General features: G+C 37.1%; 1 protein-coding gene across 3 annotated transcripts in view; it reads right to left on the bottom strand.

Annotated features, from left to right (window-relative positions):
* Nucleotides 1-16440, bottom strand: part of LOC115771175 (spectrin beta chain, non-erythrocytic 2) — a 41910-nt gene that overhangs the window by 18102 nt on the left and 7368 nt on the right. The window contains exon 1 of one of the 3 annotated variants that reach the window (XM_030716758.1): nucleotides 2025-2256. The exons of 1 other annotated variant lie outside the window; for it this stretch is intronic. In XM_030716758.1, coding sequence (XP_030572618.1) covers nucleotides 2025-2106 — 82 coding nt within the window. In that variant the 5' untranslated portion in view covers nucleotides 2107-2256. Of the gene's footprint in view, nucleotides 1-2024; nucleotides 2257-16440 lie in introns of those variants that run through there. One more of the 3 variants, XM_030716760.1, reaches the window with a different exon arrangement.

The raw sequence follows: 16440 nt of genomic DNA, 5'->3' as shown, positions 1-16440 counted from the left end.
ACAGTCTAAGAGGCATTAGCCTAAAGGTCGCGAGGAATCTCTTCGATCGATTTAATCGATTGGCACACTGCGAACAGGGTATTGCTGTAACTGCAACGTTTTTCGAGATATTTGTTTATACTGAGCCCATTCAAATTAAGTGATATATTCGTCTATTTACCTAAAGCAAAACCGTTGCGCTTGGGTATATACACATACACATCCTTAGCATTTCATTAAGTGGTATCTCCTAGTCGAACACTCTCGACTAGAGCACACTTGATTTTTCTGGCCTTTTACCAATAAGTACGCGCAGCTCAGTGCATTGGCTCGATAAGAGCAGTTCGTTCTTTTTTCTGCCACTTATCGCAAGTCAAAGTAATTAATGGGCATTAGCTAATGTATCTAGTGTGTACACAGGTATATATGTACACGGATATATAGGTAAATATATATATACAAATAAATGACATTAACAGCAGACAGTTAAGTTGTGCGCATAGGTGCATGGTTCAATGAATGCCATTGCTTTTTAAGAAAAACGTCATACTTTATAAATAAGAAATTTTGAATAAATACAAAAATTATCAGCTGAAATGCTTGATTGACCTTTTTTAACCAGGGCTGCAAGGCCCTGCTTTGGTTCGCAATTCGAACCAACTGCCTGGTTCGCCTGCGCCTTTTTCTCATACTCAAAACTTTATTTATTATTATTTTTTTGAACTTCAATAGAACTATTAAGTTTATCAACACAATTGCCCTTTGTACTGAAAATATTGTAAATTGTAAATATTTTCTAATTCAAGATACGGGCTAGATTTGATCTTCGACCCAAATTGGCATCTACCAAATATGGTTAGATATGGCAAGGGTTAGGATCTGGTTTATTTTAACTTATCTTCGTTCGTTTTTTGGGTCCACTAGTTAGCTTTAAGGCCCGATTCATGGTATAAGTTAAGTTAAAGTGTTGGGTGTAAACTTTTTGGTTTAAAAGCTGTTTGTAATACAAATTATTTCATGTTTTAGGCCAGGAGCTATTGTGGTTTTGAAAGTGGGATTATAGAATAGTTTGTGGGCGGTTATGGGCGGGGCCATAGTATTTGTTTCATTTTGTTTACGGCCTGTCCAAATTGGTGATTCCAGCTTAAAAGCTGTGGGCGTGATTTTGAGAGGCGAAGACAGAAGTAACTTTTTCCAGCTTAAAATATTTGGTGGTAATAAAATGCAGATGGACAGCAACAACAACCAATATACCCTTACTCACTAAGCAAACAGAGCATAAAATACATATCTGCTTAAGCTGCTTTGCTTAATTATAATATGTATACTAATTTAAGGCTCTTTCGGTTCTAGAACTTACAAATGTTTGGGTGTGTTCTCTGCACACCTCATGTAAGCACCTCAGTAACACTCTCTTAGCAACTCATGCCTAGTTAGATGATCTAATGCAGGTTCCATGACAAAATATAAAGATACGTATTATGCTTAAGCATGTGGAACGTAATGTCTATTTTGAAACAGGCAGAGTCGTAATTCTAGCAGCTATTAGTCAATGGGTTTATTTTGGTGATATTATTCGTTCGGCTGCCATAGATTAAGGCACAAAAGCCACTCAACAAACTAACTTCCCCGCAACAGCAACAACAACAACAACAACAAATCGTAAAACCTTTAACATTCCGGGCTATGCCGTAATATGGCCGTGTTATCAGCAATTAATATATACCAAAAATGGTTTCTCATATATATAATTTTTGTCCGCTTTTTATCAACTTGACAATTCTACGGATTACGTAATATTTGAAACAATACAAAAAAAAACCAACTCTACGAAATACGAGGAGCATTACCATTGATTTATATGTCACGTATTTCTCGATTGTACACAATTCATTATGTTGGGGGAAAATATTTGTTAGCTTATCTTAGGATAGATAAGTTGGCCGGGGTCGAGTCTTTCGCTTAGAGAGTGTTGTGTAATTCGATGCTAGACTGTAGTCGTAAGCCAAATGCATATTGACAATAAAGTTCAAGTTCAAACCTACCCAAGGACTGACGCTCAAACGATATATATCGTTTGTACTCATTGCGCGAGAAATTCGAGCGTAAGATACTGTTATACTCCATAGTTCGGGCGGGTTTTCCTGGTATATATATATATATTTCTGATCTGGGTTTCACGCACACTGGGTACACTGCAAATTTTGACTGGCAGTTACAGCCTTTCGTCACAGCATTTAGCTCTTTCCAAAACAATAATTCTCAACTGCGGCGCACACTTTGTTCGATTTTCGAGAGTATCGCTGGAATTTTGCTGGGGGCGGCAGTTGTTCGCGCTGTCCGCGTCGTTTGGTCACTGGAGAAGTTAATTTTGTTGGGCGTAGCAAAGCTTTTCGGCTTTTTACTTTTATACAATGTTACGTATTTATCAGATAGCGAGAGTCTGAGCGACTGGGCAATTCAAAATGTTTGCGGCTAAATCGGAATAAAAAAAAAAAAACGAAAGTGGCAAAAACGAATTCTTGGGAGGTTTTTCTTTCGGTTTCTTCGTATGGTGAATTCCATTTATCGTTATCATTTCTGCTGTTGTACTAAAGCTTAAAACAGATAACGCAAAAATGTTACAAAAACAACAACAACAACAACAACAACAAAGTTGTCAGCCCTGGCTGGTGTTTTGTGCTGAGTGATCGCTTATCTTATCGCCCGATATATACCTGGCATACCTGGCGCATATGTCGGCCTATAGATTATGGTCGTTTTGTGCAAAAAAAAAAAGAGCGCTTTATTTATGCAATTAACATGAAGTGGGCTACAGTAACTAACAAAATTCCGAGAGCCCAGAGGAATTGACAAACATTTGTCAATGAATGTACAAAAATAAGGAGTAAGAAAACATAGCGCCAGTTTGATGATATCATGAATAGCGTTTGTCGAAAAAAAAGGCATATTTCTTAATGGTCATAAATCTTGGGTTCGCCCATTTATAAAGCCAATCTTGGGCCGCAGTCTTCGAGCTGTTGCTGAGGTCATCTAAAAGACATTCGCAGGCAAACAACAAAGCACTTTGCAATGTTCATGTGTGTGTGCGTGTGTGTGTGTTTCTCCAGGGCATATATAGAGTGAAAAATCAATTAAAAAAGAGGTGAAAACTAAACAATAAAAACAGCAAATACAGCAACAGCAACAACAAAAGCGCACGACAATAAACTTTACCATACGCCGATAACAGGTGCGACGTAAACTTTGTTATCTGCGACGACCAATAACTGCTCCTCCCACAAGGCAAATGCCTTACATACAGACACTTCTCTATATACACTAATATTTGTAGGGTATATATATATATGCGTGTGTGCGTAGGCTAAGTAATCAGAGCAGACAGCCTACGTGGCACAAACTGAGGCATAACTTTAGGCTTTAGCCGGAAAAATCATTAAAACAAAGTGCATGGCACATTGCGTTTAAACATTCCAGACTAAAAGTTTGAGAGTTGGAAGTTAATTGTAGAGTACAGACAATAAGACTGGCAGATACCCTGCATTTAGTTGTGGGCGCAATGTGGAAACTATTCGAAGTTGAATCCTGAGAAACCTAAAGTTCGTTTATATTCCAAGAATTGCCGGGTTCAAATTCGCCATTTTTACGAGAATTTCCAGCTATAAACTATCTATTGTAAAGATAATAATTATTATTATTTAGTTACATTAATCTAGCTTTATAGGACAGCGCAATAAACTATCATCCTTAACTTGCAAAATATATGGCACTGGCCAGATTAGCGAGGCCCTTGGGTAAGATAATAGTACATGCATAGACTAGTCTAGGGGATTCGAACCAGCGTTTTTCAGTGGTCTGAATGGCTGACTTCTCAGGGAATTCCTTGCAATATTTGTACAGCTCATATTATTGCTTTGAGTATAGGATATAATATAAGGAACTAGTAAACCTTAAACGACATTCGGCTTTTATTACTTATGCAGCCCAAATTTGGACTTAAATCTTCCTAAAAATATGTATTTTCTTATCGAGAAATGTTCATTTATTAATATTTTCCCCCTTTGCATTCCATATTTATATACAACTCTATTCTGCACCTCAACTATCCTCTAAAGCAACGCGAATGTAACCCAACTGTGTTCTTCATTTGCTTAGCTTACCAAAAACTCTATATGCTCTAGTTGTTGCACAATACAGGGTACTCAAATTCCTCACAGCTGCAAATATGCTTGGACTATTTTTAGTGTCCAAACAGTAATAACAGCGCGACGAAGTTCTGGCCATAAAACATGAAAGTAAAAACGCAACTGTGCACATAGAGAGAGGGGGTCGACAAAGAGAAAGAGAGAGAGAGAGAGAGAGAGAGGGATAGGGATAGAGTGTACATTTAGTAGAGCATCCTGTTTACAGGGTAGCCAAATATAAACAAGCAGCCATGTTGCGCAGGCGCACAAGGTACGAGGATTGAGGGCAAACTGGGAAACATGCGGCGCACACATGTGTCGACAGCTGAGGCAGGAGGCGATATTTAAATTTATAGAATGTTATTTATAAACAGCCTCCCCATAGAGTCTGAAGAAGTTTGTTGTGTGTGCCAGACACACACACAGGCACACTCTAGGAAAGTTGTCTGATTAGGCGTGCAATAACCCCGCAGCGCTTGGCAGATTTGCATAAATCAATATACATTCCGATAACTATATAAATATACATTCTTTTTTTTTTTGGATCATAAATGTTTAAGCTTCCAGGCAAAATTTTACATTTACATGCGCGAAACGTTGGCTTAAACATTTTGCCTAAGCATTTGGCATTTAATTATTTGTTGTGATCGACAGAGATAACAATTTATTTAATGGAAGCCATGAAACCCTACGATCTAGGCACAAACAAATTTTTTGTTGTGCATAAAATTAGCTCATCACTTGCCGAAAATTTAAATTCAGTTTTGGCTTCAGCAACAACAACAACAAATAGCTCGGATTCAGTCGGTCGAACAATAACAATGTTATAAATTCTTTTGTTTGTGCCTGGCATGTTAAACAATTTCCAAAACAAAAAGAGAAAACCTCATTGAGAGTGTGAGGGTTATATATATATATTTTTTTTTTTGGAGATATGCTAGCTGGTAAACCTTGAATTTATTGGGAACTTTTATCAAACTGACAGCACTCGTAACGGTGACTTTTTTTTTGGTTCTCTATTGTTGAGTGCATACTTGTAAATAACTGAAGGGGAAAAGTCTATTTCAATGGCCAAGAAAATCTGTTAATCAAGACAATGGCTTCTCAATTTTCCCAACGGGTATTCATATATATATTATGGCTATTAATATTTTCCTATTAACAGTTGGTTGGAAAAAGCCAAAGTGTGGCATGACATTTTCTTAGTGTTTAGCTGATGCTTTATAATACTTATATCTCAGAGTAGAAGAATTTTGCCTGATACAAGACGAAACTTTCATTAGTTTATAGGTAAAACTTAACAGATTTTCGTGCTAGATGTTTTTGAATACCCGAAACCTATTGGACAAAAAGGGTATAATGTTTATGTGCAAATTTATGTAACAGGCAGAAGGAAGCATTTTCAAGCCCATTCTTGATCGATCTATCGAACCATGTCCGCTTGTTCCCTTTAAGAGCTAGAAACTTCAAACAATTTGAAGTCAATTTATTAACTTCCCATTTAAATTTGCATTGAGAGATTAAAACGTATTTTTCATAAATTTTCTTATCAAATGTCAAGCCAAAAGCTCATTAGGAAAACTCAGGCTGAACTTTCAAATCGCATAATTTTGTCAAAACTAAACGTATGTACATACGATATGCCAAATTGAGCTTAGTTTGGCCCCTAGCTTATTTTCTTATATGTATTTATTTTATTTATTTGCAAAAGTGATTGCAATTTTTGGCATTAGTTGTCAGGATCATATGCCTCACAGCTGTCAGGCACATTTGGCGTGTCTTAAATGAATGCCGCCATTAATTTAAGTACTAGGAAAAAAAAAGAAACTCACATTTATTGGCACTTTGAAGCTTTGTATTGCATGGCTCATTTGTATATTTGCCAAAATGTATATAAATTGCCAGGCAAGAGCTCGGCTCAATCCTATCCTCTTGTCAGCTGCAGTCAAATTGTTGAGGCTCTTTAAAAGTTATTACCAAACATTTTGGCTCATTATTAACATGACTACAAAAAGACATGCGCAAAGGCTTTGTGTGCGTGTGTGTGCGTGTGTGTGTGGCTTGTCTTTATTTTTATGGCGGCTTTTGCTTTATTATTGTGTGCTGCTCCAAAAGTTATTCGCAAAAATTAGTCAATAGCCAGCGCACTCCGCACCCCGCACCCTCTCCCTCCCCATGCCGCTAGCTTATTGCCATTACTTATGCCTCTCTAACTTGTGTGTGCTTGTTTGGCATTTGGTACGCCCCCCTGGGGCGTTACACCCGCGTCGTAGACATGCGCAGCAGAGAGACCAAGACCCAACTTCATGACATCATCCGCTGCGCAGCTGCGCCTTGTATCTAAGTATCTAACAGATACATTCGCCGCGGCTGAGATTCTTTGTGGTCGTGTTCTGCGCATGCGCAGCTACTGTATTTACTTATTTCGTCTATATTGTTGTTGTTGTTGTTTTTCGGTTTCGGGTGTATTTGTGACATGTGTTCATTTGGCATGCAAATGGAATTTGTGTGGGCGCCGCTTTGGCGAGCTTGGCAGTGAAATTTGTTTTCAATTTTTGTCATTTTTCTGCTCGTTTTTCATCAATCAACAAATCAATTACTGTTTACAGTTAACTCTTTTGTTATTGCTATTGTTGTGCATAAGGTTTGGGCCAATTTGTAAGCCACAATGCGCTGCGCTTAACTGGAATTGCCAACTGATGACATCATAAAACTCTGCAATATATCTAGAGAAGCGTTCGCTGGGCTCACAGAATTAGAATATGAAATCGCGCTTTTGGCTATTTATTTAACTTGTGCCATTTAACAGCATTTAGAAATAAACCATAAATAAAATATAACGCAAAAGTTTTATGGGTTAAGGAAACCCAATGAAATTTCGTTCAGCACATTTTTTGTTGGCACAATAAAAATCAATTAAAAGTGAAATTTTCTATTCATGTTTCTTTTTTTTTTTTTTTGTTTTCAATGATTAATAAACAAATTTCATAGCTTTGCCCTAGAGGCGTATCTGGAGTTATTTTTGTTGATTAATTTTAATCAATCCAAAAAGCCGTAACGCCTGGGCAGACGCATATATTTGTATAGCCAGACGCCAATATTCATTAATAATGTGCCAACTATTTGGGCAGCACGCGTTCTAATGCCAGCTTTTAATTGCTGTGTAATTAAGATTCGTTATGCCGGATATAGGCCCATTAATCTGAACACTGCTTCAGCTGCTTGTAACTGATGAGGCCCCTTTTTAAGTCTCAGACATAGGTGTGAGAATTTGAACAGGTTTACAATTGATTGATTTCCGCTTAGTTGTTGTCATTAGTTGTCATTAGCGAAGTCTGAAGAATTGAAATCAGCTGACAAGCATTTGGTATAGCAAAAAGAAAAAAGAAGCTTAATACAATTCGGAACTCACAACTCACGTCTGTAAAATTGGAAGCTTACTTTCACTGAGATCAAGATCTTAAAACTGCAGGCAAAATATAATTTAATGATGTCTCAAAACAGTTCTCATAATTACTTTGATTTATTATCTCGCCGAATCAGAAAGGTTTTGTCTTATAATTTGACTGTTGAGTTATTATTTATTATTATTATTAAATGTTATTAAGAAATTGACCTAATATTTTGGAGAGCAAAATTGGGTCGACGTAAATAAGTTATAAATTCAAATGAATATTTACATCATTGACACAAATATCTGTGTATATATAAATATATATAAATATCATAAAACATATATCAAAGGGCCTTTCGATAAAACAAAACTGAAACAAAAGTTTCATTATTTTAATATAAAGAAAAAAAAAACAACTGAATTAAGGAAAAGCAATGGACATTTTCTGGCATTATTATTAGAAAAGTCTATAATTATAAACCATCCAAATAACATTTAAAATAGCATTTGTACAAGGTTTCGAGATTCGAACCAGCATCCTTCTTTTTACTAGCCCAATTGTCTGTATCTCTCATACAATACCGACGGCTATCAAAATAAAAAATGTCTAGATTTATTCATGGTGCTGGGATTCGAACCTGCATCTTCTTTTTCCCTAGTCTAAGCTATTAATATATAATTTTTGTCCTAAGATTTAAGCCGGCAACCTTCTTTACACTAGTTCAAACTATCGAAATGAAATTTGATGTAGCCCTGGCTTCATTTACACAAGGTTCAGGAATTTGAACCTACTTCCTTCCCTTTAATAGCTCGAATTTTTAAATCTTTAACAAAAGTGAATGCACTTCAGTAGAACAATGTATACTATTTAATAATGTCGATTTGTCAGCTGCACTTCGAAAAGAGCTTTGTGTTGAACAACCCTTCAATTAATTTTCTATAGGGCATATCAGCTGCGTGGTTCTAGAGTTATATTTCATTTTAAGTACCAGCCGTGTGACCATTTCAAGAAGCTGTCGCTTTGGTGCGATCTGTAATTAATAAGCATTGTCTAAGCTTCAACCCACTTAGGTAGACGGCAGCCGAATAGAGCAGCATTTCCTTCTTAGCGACAGTCTAAAGCCGGCATGACTTAATCAAGCCTTTTTTCAAATGTAACCAAAAGATACGGAACGATTTGCATATGCCGCTCAAAGTAAGCGCCCAACACGTGTGTGACCAAATTGGGAATCATAAACAACGACCAAGGGAGGGCTTATAACGAGAGTGACCGACTAGGAAATACCCTGCACCCAGCTGTCGTTACAAACATTCCAGCTTACTTTCACACATTCATACAAAAAACTTACATAAACACACGAACGCAGCACTTGTGCTTCGTCTGCCTCAGACTATGCTTGGAAAAGGCATTCTTGATCAACTTAGAAGCTTAAGGTCCGATCTTTATAAAATAATAACATGCATATACACAGAAATGCAGCAGCTGTGCTTCTTCGGCCAAATACTATGTAAAAGAAATGCATTCTTGATTAACTTCGGAGCTTAAGGTCCGATCTTTATACAATTTTCGAGGCTTAAATATGGCTCTACCAGGCAATTATGAGTTTTTGCCCATTTTGAAGCAATTGTGGAAGGTAAGCGAACTATCCTTTCTAGCTATATATTTTATAAGCCAAACTACTTACAAACATTTGTGTACCTAAATGTTACAATTCTCGAATTGTAACTCCAAAAGCTATATCCCAAACTGGATATTTAGCGATATAATGAACATAGGAGATAACAAATATAATAAGTTCACTCAGTATATAGGAGATATAGGGGAGTATATATGTGAAAAAGATCAAAGCTCTAGCTTTTTAAGTTTCCAGAATCGAGTTTTTCGATCGACTTTTCGAGGAGATAGCTAGATCGACACGATCTGAATTACTTCCACCCGCCTGTGACATAGCACTAGCAAAAACATCATAGCCATTTTACACAAAAATTTCTAGGTTTTAACAACCACAAAATCCAGCGGTGAGTCACATGAGCAGCACATACCATATTAGTGTGTACTAATGACAAACACTTTTGGCTAAGCCAAAAGTCACTGGGTAAATATTTGCCCAACTACATAACACCCTAACACAACGAATATTTCCGTTGCGTTTCGCAGGAAGTTGCTAGGGCAAAAAAAAAAAATTGATGTTTGTTATCGACAAGAAAAAATTGAAAATAATTTCAAGAGCTTGAAGTAGGTCTTGTAGGTCTTTCTCTAGGCGCGCTATCAGCAAGGCAACTCGACGGCCGAGCAATTCCCCCTCGGAGGCCTTTAGTTTTAATTAAAATGTACCACAATCTGAGGAAGGCGAAAACGATCCGGTTGCACAGATCTACAGATCTACAAGCTGCAAATGAACGAGTTGAGTGCCATGCCCCAAAAATAAATATGAAATAGTCAGAGCTTGTATCTAGAACATTTGAAGTCGGAATTGTGATAGGGCAATATTATTTCCTATTTTTTTTTGTCGAAAGCTCTTTCAATTATCCAATGTAGAATTTTTAATTGGCTAAGCCCTGAAGTGGTCGTCGCCCTAAAGAAAATGTCCATGCTCAGCCGTCAACTGTCAAATGTCGCACACTTCAGACAGAGCACTTCCAAATGTTTACTCAAGTGCCGGGACGATCATAACAATCATATTTGGTTTCTTTTAAACAAGAATACTATATAAACAAAACATTTTTAATTGCCTCGTTTTGTTTGTAAATCGTTTAGGCAAAATAAAAAGGCCATTAATAAATATTTTTCGATAGTATTTCAAGTAATTTCGGTTTTTTAATGAACAACCTTCGGGCCCATCAACGGATTGTTAACAACATGTGATAAGGCCTCAAACCCGAAAGTTATGTCTTTTAAATGAATTTCAAACGATTTCAATGTGTTTTTGATGAGACACCAACTCTGATATGGGTTTGTTATTACAGACATACCCTTTAAACAAATTAAAAACCAAGACCCGAAAAAAGCACGTTGCGCAAATCTCAATAAAATACAAATTATAAACGTTTAATATTACATGACAGAAATGCATTTTTGATGACGTTATAATATAGAAAACAAATTGAAAAAATACAGTAAAAAAAAAGGCGACAAAGTATAGATATCTTAAGCACGCCGAATATTTGATACCCTTCTGGACAGTTTATTGGTTTATTTACTTGATTTACAGTTATGTGGTGGTAAAGAGGAGGCGAGAGCTATAAAATGAAAGAAACTTCAAATATATATACTATTCTAGAAGCTACATGTCAAGTTTGGTGACTCTAGCTTTTCTTTCTTACGAGATTTGGTCAAAAAACAGGATTTCGACATCGATTTTTATCGATTATTTATAGACTTATCGAGTTATCGTTTATCGGCAACAAACATATACTGCGCGGGTTCTAAGCGGAGCTAAGTTCTAAATTTCAAGTCTCTAGCTCGAATAGTTTCTGAGATCCTAGCGTTCATACATACGGACGGACAGACTGACGGACGGAGCTTGAACTTGATATATATACCTTATGGGCTCGCAAACGTCTCCTCTTATGCCTTACAAATTTCATGACAAAATTATAATACCCTCCGAAAAAAGCGTATAAAAAAAAACACAGAAATGAGTTGATTTTGAAGAATTCCTCAAAGTGTTTGTGGGTTTGTTGTTTATGCGCATAAATTATAATCGAGTGTTTCATATTTTATTTGTTGGTAGCAAAGAATGGAATCTCAAAAGGCGAATGGCTTTTAGAGAGTGTTTGAGTCTTTTGGGGTAAACACGGACAAAATAGAGAGCTGAAAGAGCCGCCAGTAGCTTTTTGGGCTTTTTACTCTAATGCCTGTAATAAAGGCTATCTCATGTATGCAAAGTAGTTTTTGGTTTATTAACTGCGCAGCTTATCAGTAGAAAATCTTACAGAATCTCTTTTTTTTCCAGCTCATTTCACATTATCTTAAGCTGCTTAGCCAGTTCGCCTTCAGTTTTGCATTGTCCAAAGTATTTATATTTTTATTTTTTTTATTTTATTGTGAATTTACCGCCCCCTTTCGCCTCTGGCCTGTGACTGGCAACGCCGGGTGGCCGCTGCAAAACGTGTTTCACATTTCGGCATATGCAAATTGACAGGGCTCCGTCTCGAGCTGTCTTCCCCAAAAAAAAAAACCTCAATATCGTTGATAAAGACGCGCGTCTTAATAAAATGCGAAAATAAATAACAGCACGCAAAAATAAACTCTTTTTATATACAGATATATATATATATATATATGGTATATATATAACTTCACGCTACAATGTTAAACAGGCGCAAGAGTTTTACGAAAACCGGTAAAGAATATTTGAAGGCAGCCCAAAATTGGTTGGTATCGCTTTAAACATAATCAACGGGCACGAGTTTTGTATTATCGGGCTTGTTTCTCTCTCTCTGTCGCTCTGGCTTGCTACTCCCCCTCTCTATATATCACTCCCCCTCTCTCTCTCTCTCCCTGTCACAGTTCCCAGCTGACAATTACTGTCTGATGTCAGCGTTAAAGCAAATATTTTGTTATTTAACCGTGTAATTATACCCTTTAAGCAGACCCTGCGCGTCTCTTAAACTGTTTGTAACACCTTGCAGCAGAGAACGATGTCAACTAGACCCTGTTTTGTGATATTTATTCATTGATTGGGTGTTTGAGCGGTTTTTTATTAAGATTTTTCCAATACGTTTGAATATATATTTATATTTGAGCCGGATAAGTAGAGTTTTATAATATATAAACTATGATAGGGAATCATGGAACAACTCGAAAGAAACTAGAATATTATATATCTCCTAAGGAAAATTTTATGATTAAAGTTTCTTTTATAGTGTTTTTGGCTAACTTCTAGATTTATTTATATTTTAATTGATTCCAATTGAATCATATGAATTGCAGACAAAGAAAACAAAACAAGGTCTCAAAAGTATGGCTAGTATTTTGCCTTAAGCCCTTTTGCATATTTCTGAAGAAACTTTGACGCTAGCTTCAATATAAACAAACCTAAAGTTAACTTTACCTAGAACTAACATTAACTTACTAAACATTACTAAAAATAACTAAGTAAATATTTGGCTTACACCTGAAAGCGGTTAGTGTACAAAACGATGCGACGTTTTGGCCTTATTTGCGGGCGCAATTTTAACTGTTCCAGCAACAAGTCAACAAATACTAAAGTTATATTTATAATTTAATGCAGCAACAATGTGAGTGTGTGTGTGCGTGTGAGTGTGTGTGTTTTTGTTGTGGCGAGAGTCTGGAAACAAATGCTGGCAACTGAACCCAAGGTTAGGAGCGTTGCGCGCGCACATTGAATGCAAATGCAAAACATTTGTTTTAATGTCGAGTTTTATGTGTCTCTTTAATTGTTGACTCGACTTGACTCGAGTGTCTAGTCATGACATTTTAGACTTTGTTTCGCATCATCATCATCATAAAGAGAATCACCATACGCTCATAGAGAGAACCGAGCGAACTCGTGTTCCCAGCTAATTAATCAAGAATTCATACAGTTAGCTCGCACTCATGACTAGTTTCTACAGCTATCTATCATGACTCAGGCACTCAGAACATGGCTCTGACATCATGTAACACCCATTGCTGGCAAATTGTCAACTCTGCAGATACAGCTACAGTTGTGCAGTTATTCTGTTTCAGTGTTGCAATATCTATCGCAGCAATTGATAAGTCAGTCACTATCTGCAGTAGATAATGGGTCCGTCCTGATACTCTTTCGGTGAGTATTACAAATTCGGAAAACAATAGAAGACAGCTCCTGAAGTAGTTATATTTGTCAAATGAACTGAGATTTTGTTTGTATTCATTTTTAGTGCTCGATATAACTAAACTTGAGACGGTTGCGTCTTGTTATACACCTTAGCTATATCAGACAGATCCCTTAGAGAAAGATATTTTAACCAAACGCAGCAAAGATCTGAATCAGAAGGTATTTATAGTATATGGAATATATCATGATTTTAAGGTATATGAAAAATCATATAAATGCACATCTGTGTATAATACCCCAAGGGTATAAAAACTTCGATGGGCTGTAGTAAAATAAAGTCATAAATTGCAAGGGAAAACCTCTTGAACAAAGTCACCTTTTCCGCTTGGACAGAGATAAGGTTCAAAGAAATTACCTGGACAGGCCTTATGGCCTAATTAGGCCGCACTTTGTCACCTTCTATACGAGAATTGTGAGCCAACACACGATTAGATTTAACCAAGTTATGGGAGTGGCAAAATCGGATGAGTTTTGACGGAGTTATGGGGGTGGGAAGTTTTGACCTATGTCTATGTATGATAATTCAGGGTACTATTTTTACATGAATTTTGACCAAAAATTATGTGTCCAGCTTTTGATGCCACATTTTTCTAAGGGCCAAAACATGAACAAAAACCTAAACCTCGTGAAAATCGGATGAGTTTTGACGGAGTTATGGGGGTGGGAAGTTTTGACCTATGTCTATGTAGGATAATTCAGGGTACTATGTTTACATGAATTTTGACCAAAAATTATGTGTCCAGCTTTTGATGCCATATTTTTCTAGGGGCCAAACCACGAACAAAAACCTAAACCTCGTGAAAATCGGATGAGTTTTGACGGAGTTATGGGGTTGGGAAATTTTGAGCCATGTCTATGTAGGATAATTCAGGGTACTATTTTTACATGAATTTCGACCAAAAATTATGTGTCCAGCTTTTGATGCCATATTTTTCTAAGGGCCAAACCATGAACAAAAACCTAAACCTCGTGAAAATCGGATGAGTTTTGACGGAGTTATGGGGGTGGGAAGTTTTGACCTATGTCTATGTATGATAATTCAGGGTACTATTTTTACATGAATTTTGACCAAAAATTATGTGTCCAGCTTTTGATGCCACATTTTTCTAAGGGCCAAAACATGAACAAAAACCTAAACCTCGTGAAAATCGGATGAGTTTTGACGGAGTTATGGGGGTGGGAAGTTTTGACCTATGTCTATGTAGGATAATTCAGGGTACTATTTTTACATGAATTTTGACCAAAAATTATGTGTCCAGCTTTTGATGCCATATTTTTCTAAGGGCCAAACCATGAACAAAAACTCAAACCTCGTGAAAATCGGATGAGTTTTGACGGAGTTATGGGGTTGGGAAATTTTGAGCCATGTCTATATAGGATACTTAAAGTTCCAGTCAGCCAGTCTGTCAGGACAAACAGTTGTATATATAGAGATATATATGCATATGTATATTTATGTGCAGATGTGTGTGTAAGAAGTGGAACGAGCTTGGGGCAATACGTACGCCCAAGAATGTCATATTGAAAGGGGAGCAAAGGCATATTTAGCGGCAAGGTAAGCCCACCTCGAGGTCCAAACTTGGGGCTTGGCTTGTTTGGTTTGTCGTCGTCTTCTTTTTCTTCTTCTTCTTCTTCTTGTTGTTGTTGTTTGCCTTTCTGCTGCTCTTGGACTCGTCTTTTGGCTCACATTTCACAGCTGAGCTGAGCTGAGCGTAGCTGAGAATTTTTGGCATTTCTGTTTTGTTGTTACGCTTTTTGATTTCGATCGATGGTCGGACTACGCTTAGGGCATAATTTATATATGCACGAATGCAAGTACGGAGACGAAGACGAAGACGAGGACGGAGACGAAGGCGAGTACCCCCCAGCACCAAGTACAGCGAGTACGAGGCTTTGGGTACATGGAAAGCGTATGCAAAGAAAAAAAGGGGGCCAACAATTTACGTGTAGCGCACAAATGCGCATTGTTTTTGTTCGCTGCTCTGTTTTATACACTCGCAATGGGCTAGATTAACTAAGGCATTTCGTTTGCCTCGTTTCCCATTAGAATATACAAGCCTTAGGCTATAGACCTTTCTTATATTTATTTGCTTTGCTTTGACAAAGCGCCGGCAGGCAAGAAGTTAAGGAATCATCTCTTCATCTCTTAATAACAGAGCATTGTTTAAACTAATTAAATATTGCTTACATACGTAAATACTGTAACATCTAATAAATTTAATCATTCACTAAGGCTCCAATGCAGTGCGATCAAATTTTATGATCTTTTGGGTCGAGCTGCAAGAGATAAACGAGAAAACTCGTGGAGCCGAGATTTTACAGGCAGAGCCTATTGCCTTGCCTAAAGTTAGTCTCTGCTTAGTTAAACTAGTTAATAATATAAATATTGCATACTTCAACTGTTTATTTGTTATAAATAAAACCTCTTCAGACAGTTAGATAAATTTATCTATTATAAACAAAGCCTCAACTCTTCAACTCTCTATTGAGTTTTGCAAGCTTCGTGCGTGCAAAGCCTAAACTCGTTGCGAATTATAACGTGTCAAGCGAAAAATAACAGTATGCAAGTCCCAAGCGCATTTAATGTTAATTTCTTAACCATTTTTTGTATGTAAATGACCAACTTTTAAGCATATATAAGAAAGAACTTAAGAATCTAGCAAGTTAATAATCAACTTTTAACTGCAGAGAAAATTGTCAAAAAATAATCAAGTATATATTTAACTAAACTATGAAACTTGTTGCCCCATCCATATTGTATATGGTATGAATGTCTGTCTCATTCCACGCTCTGCTTAGGGCATATGGGTTTCGGTCAAAGAACCGTTTAATGCTCTCGGTGTTGGTAATGCAAGCGGCAGCATTCAAATCAATGCCCTCCGGCCAGAGGCATTGGTAGGGGCAGAGGGGTTATTGGGGAGGGGGGTGGGTTAGGGGTAACGTCACATCATCAACACCTTCCGAGCCAGCTGCACAAACACAAAAGCCGCCAACAGTCCAAGCAAAAGCAGCGGCATTTTTATGGCTTCATCTTTTTGTTTTGGTTTTTTCTGCTGTC

The sequence above is a fragment of the Drosophila novamexicana genome, unplaced genomic scaffold, assembly GCF_003285875.2.
Source record: "Drosophila novamexicana strain 15010-1031.04,08,12 unplaced genomic scaffold, DnovRS2.1 tig00000024-arrow-pilon, whole genome shotgun sequence".
Classification (NCBI taxonomy): Eukaryota; Metazoa; Arthropoda; class Insecta; order Diptera; family Drosophilidae; genus Drosophila; species Drosophila novamexicana.
This window is presented reverse-complemented; position numbering and strand designations above follow the sequence as displayed.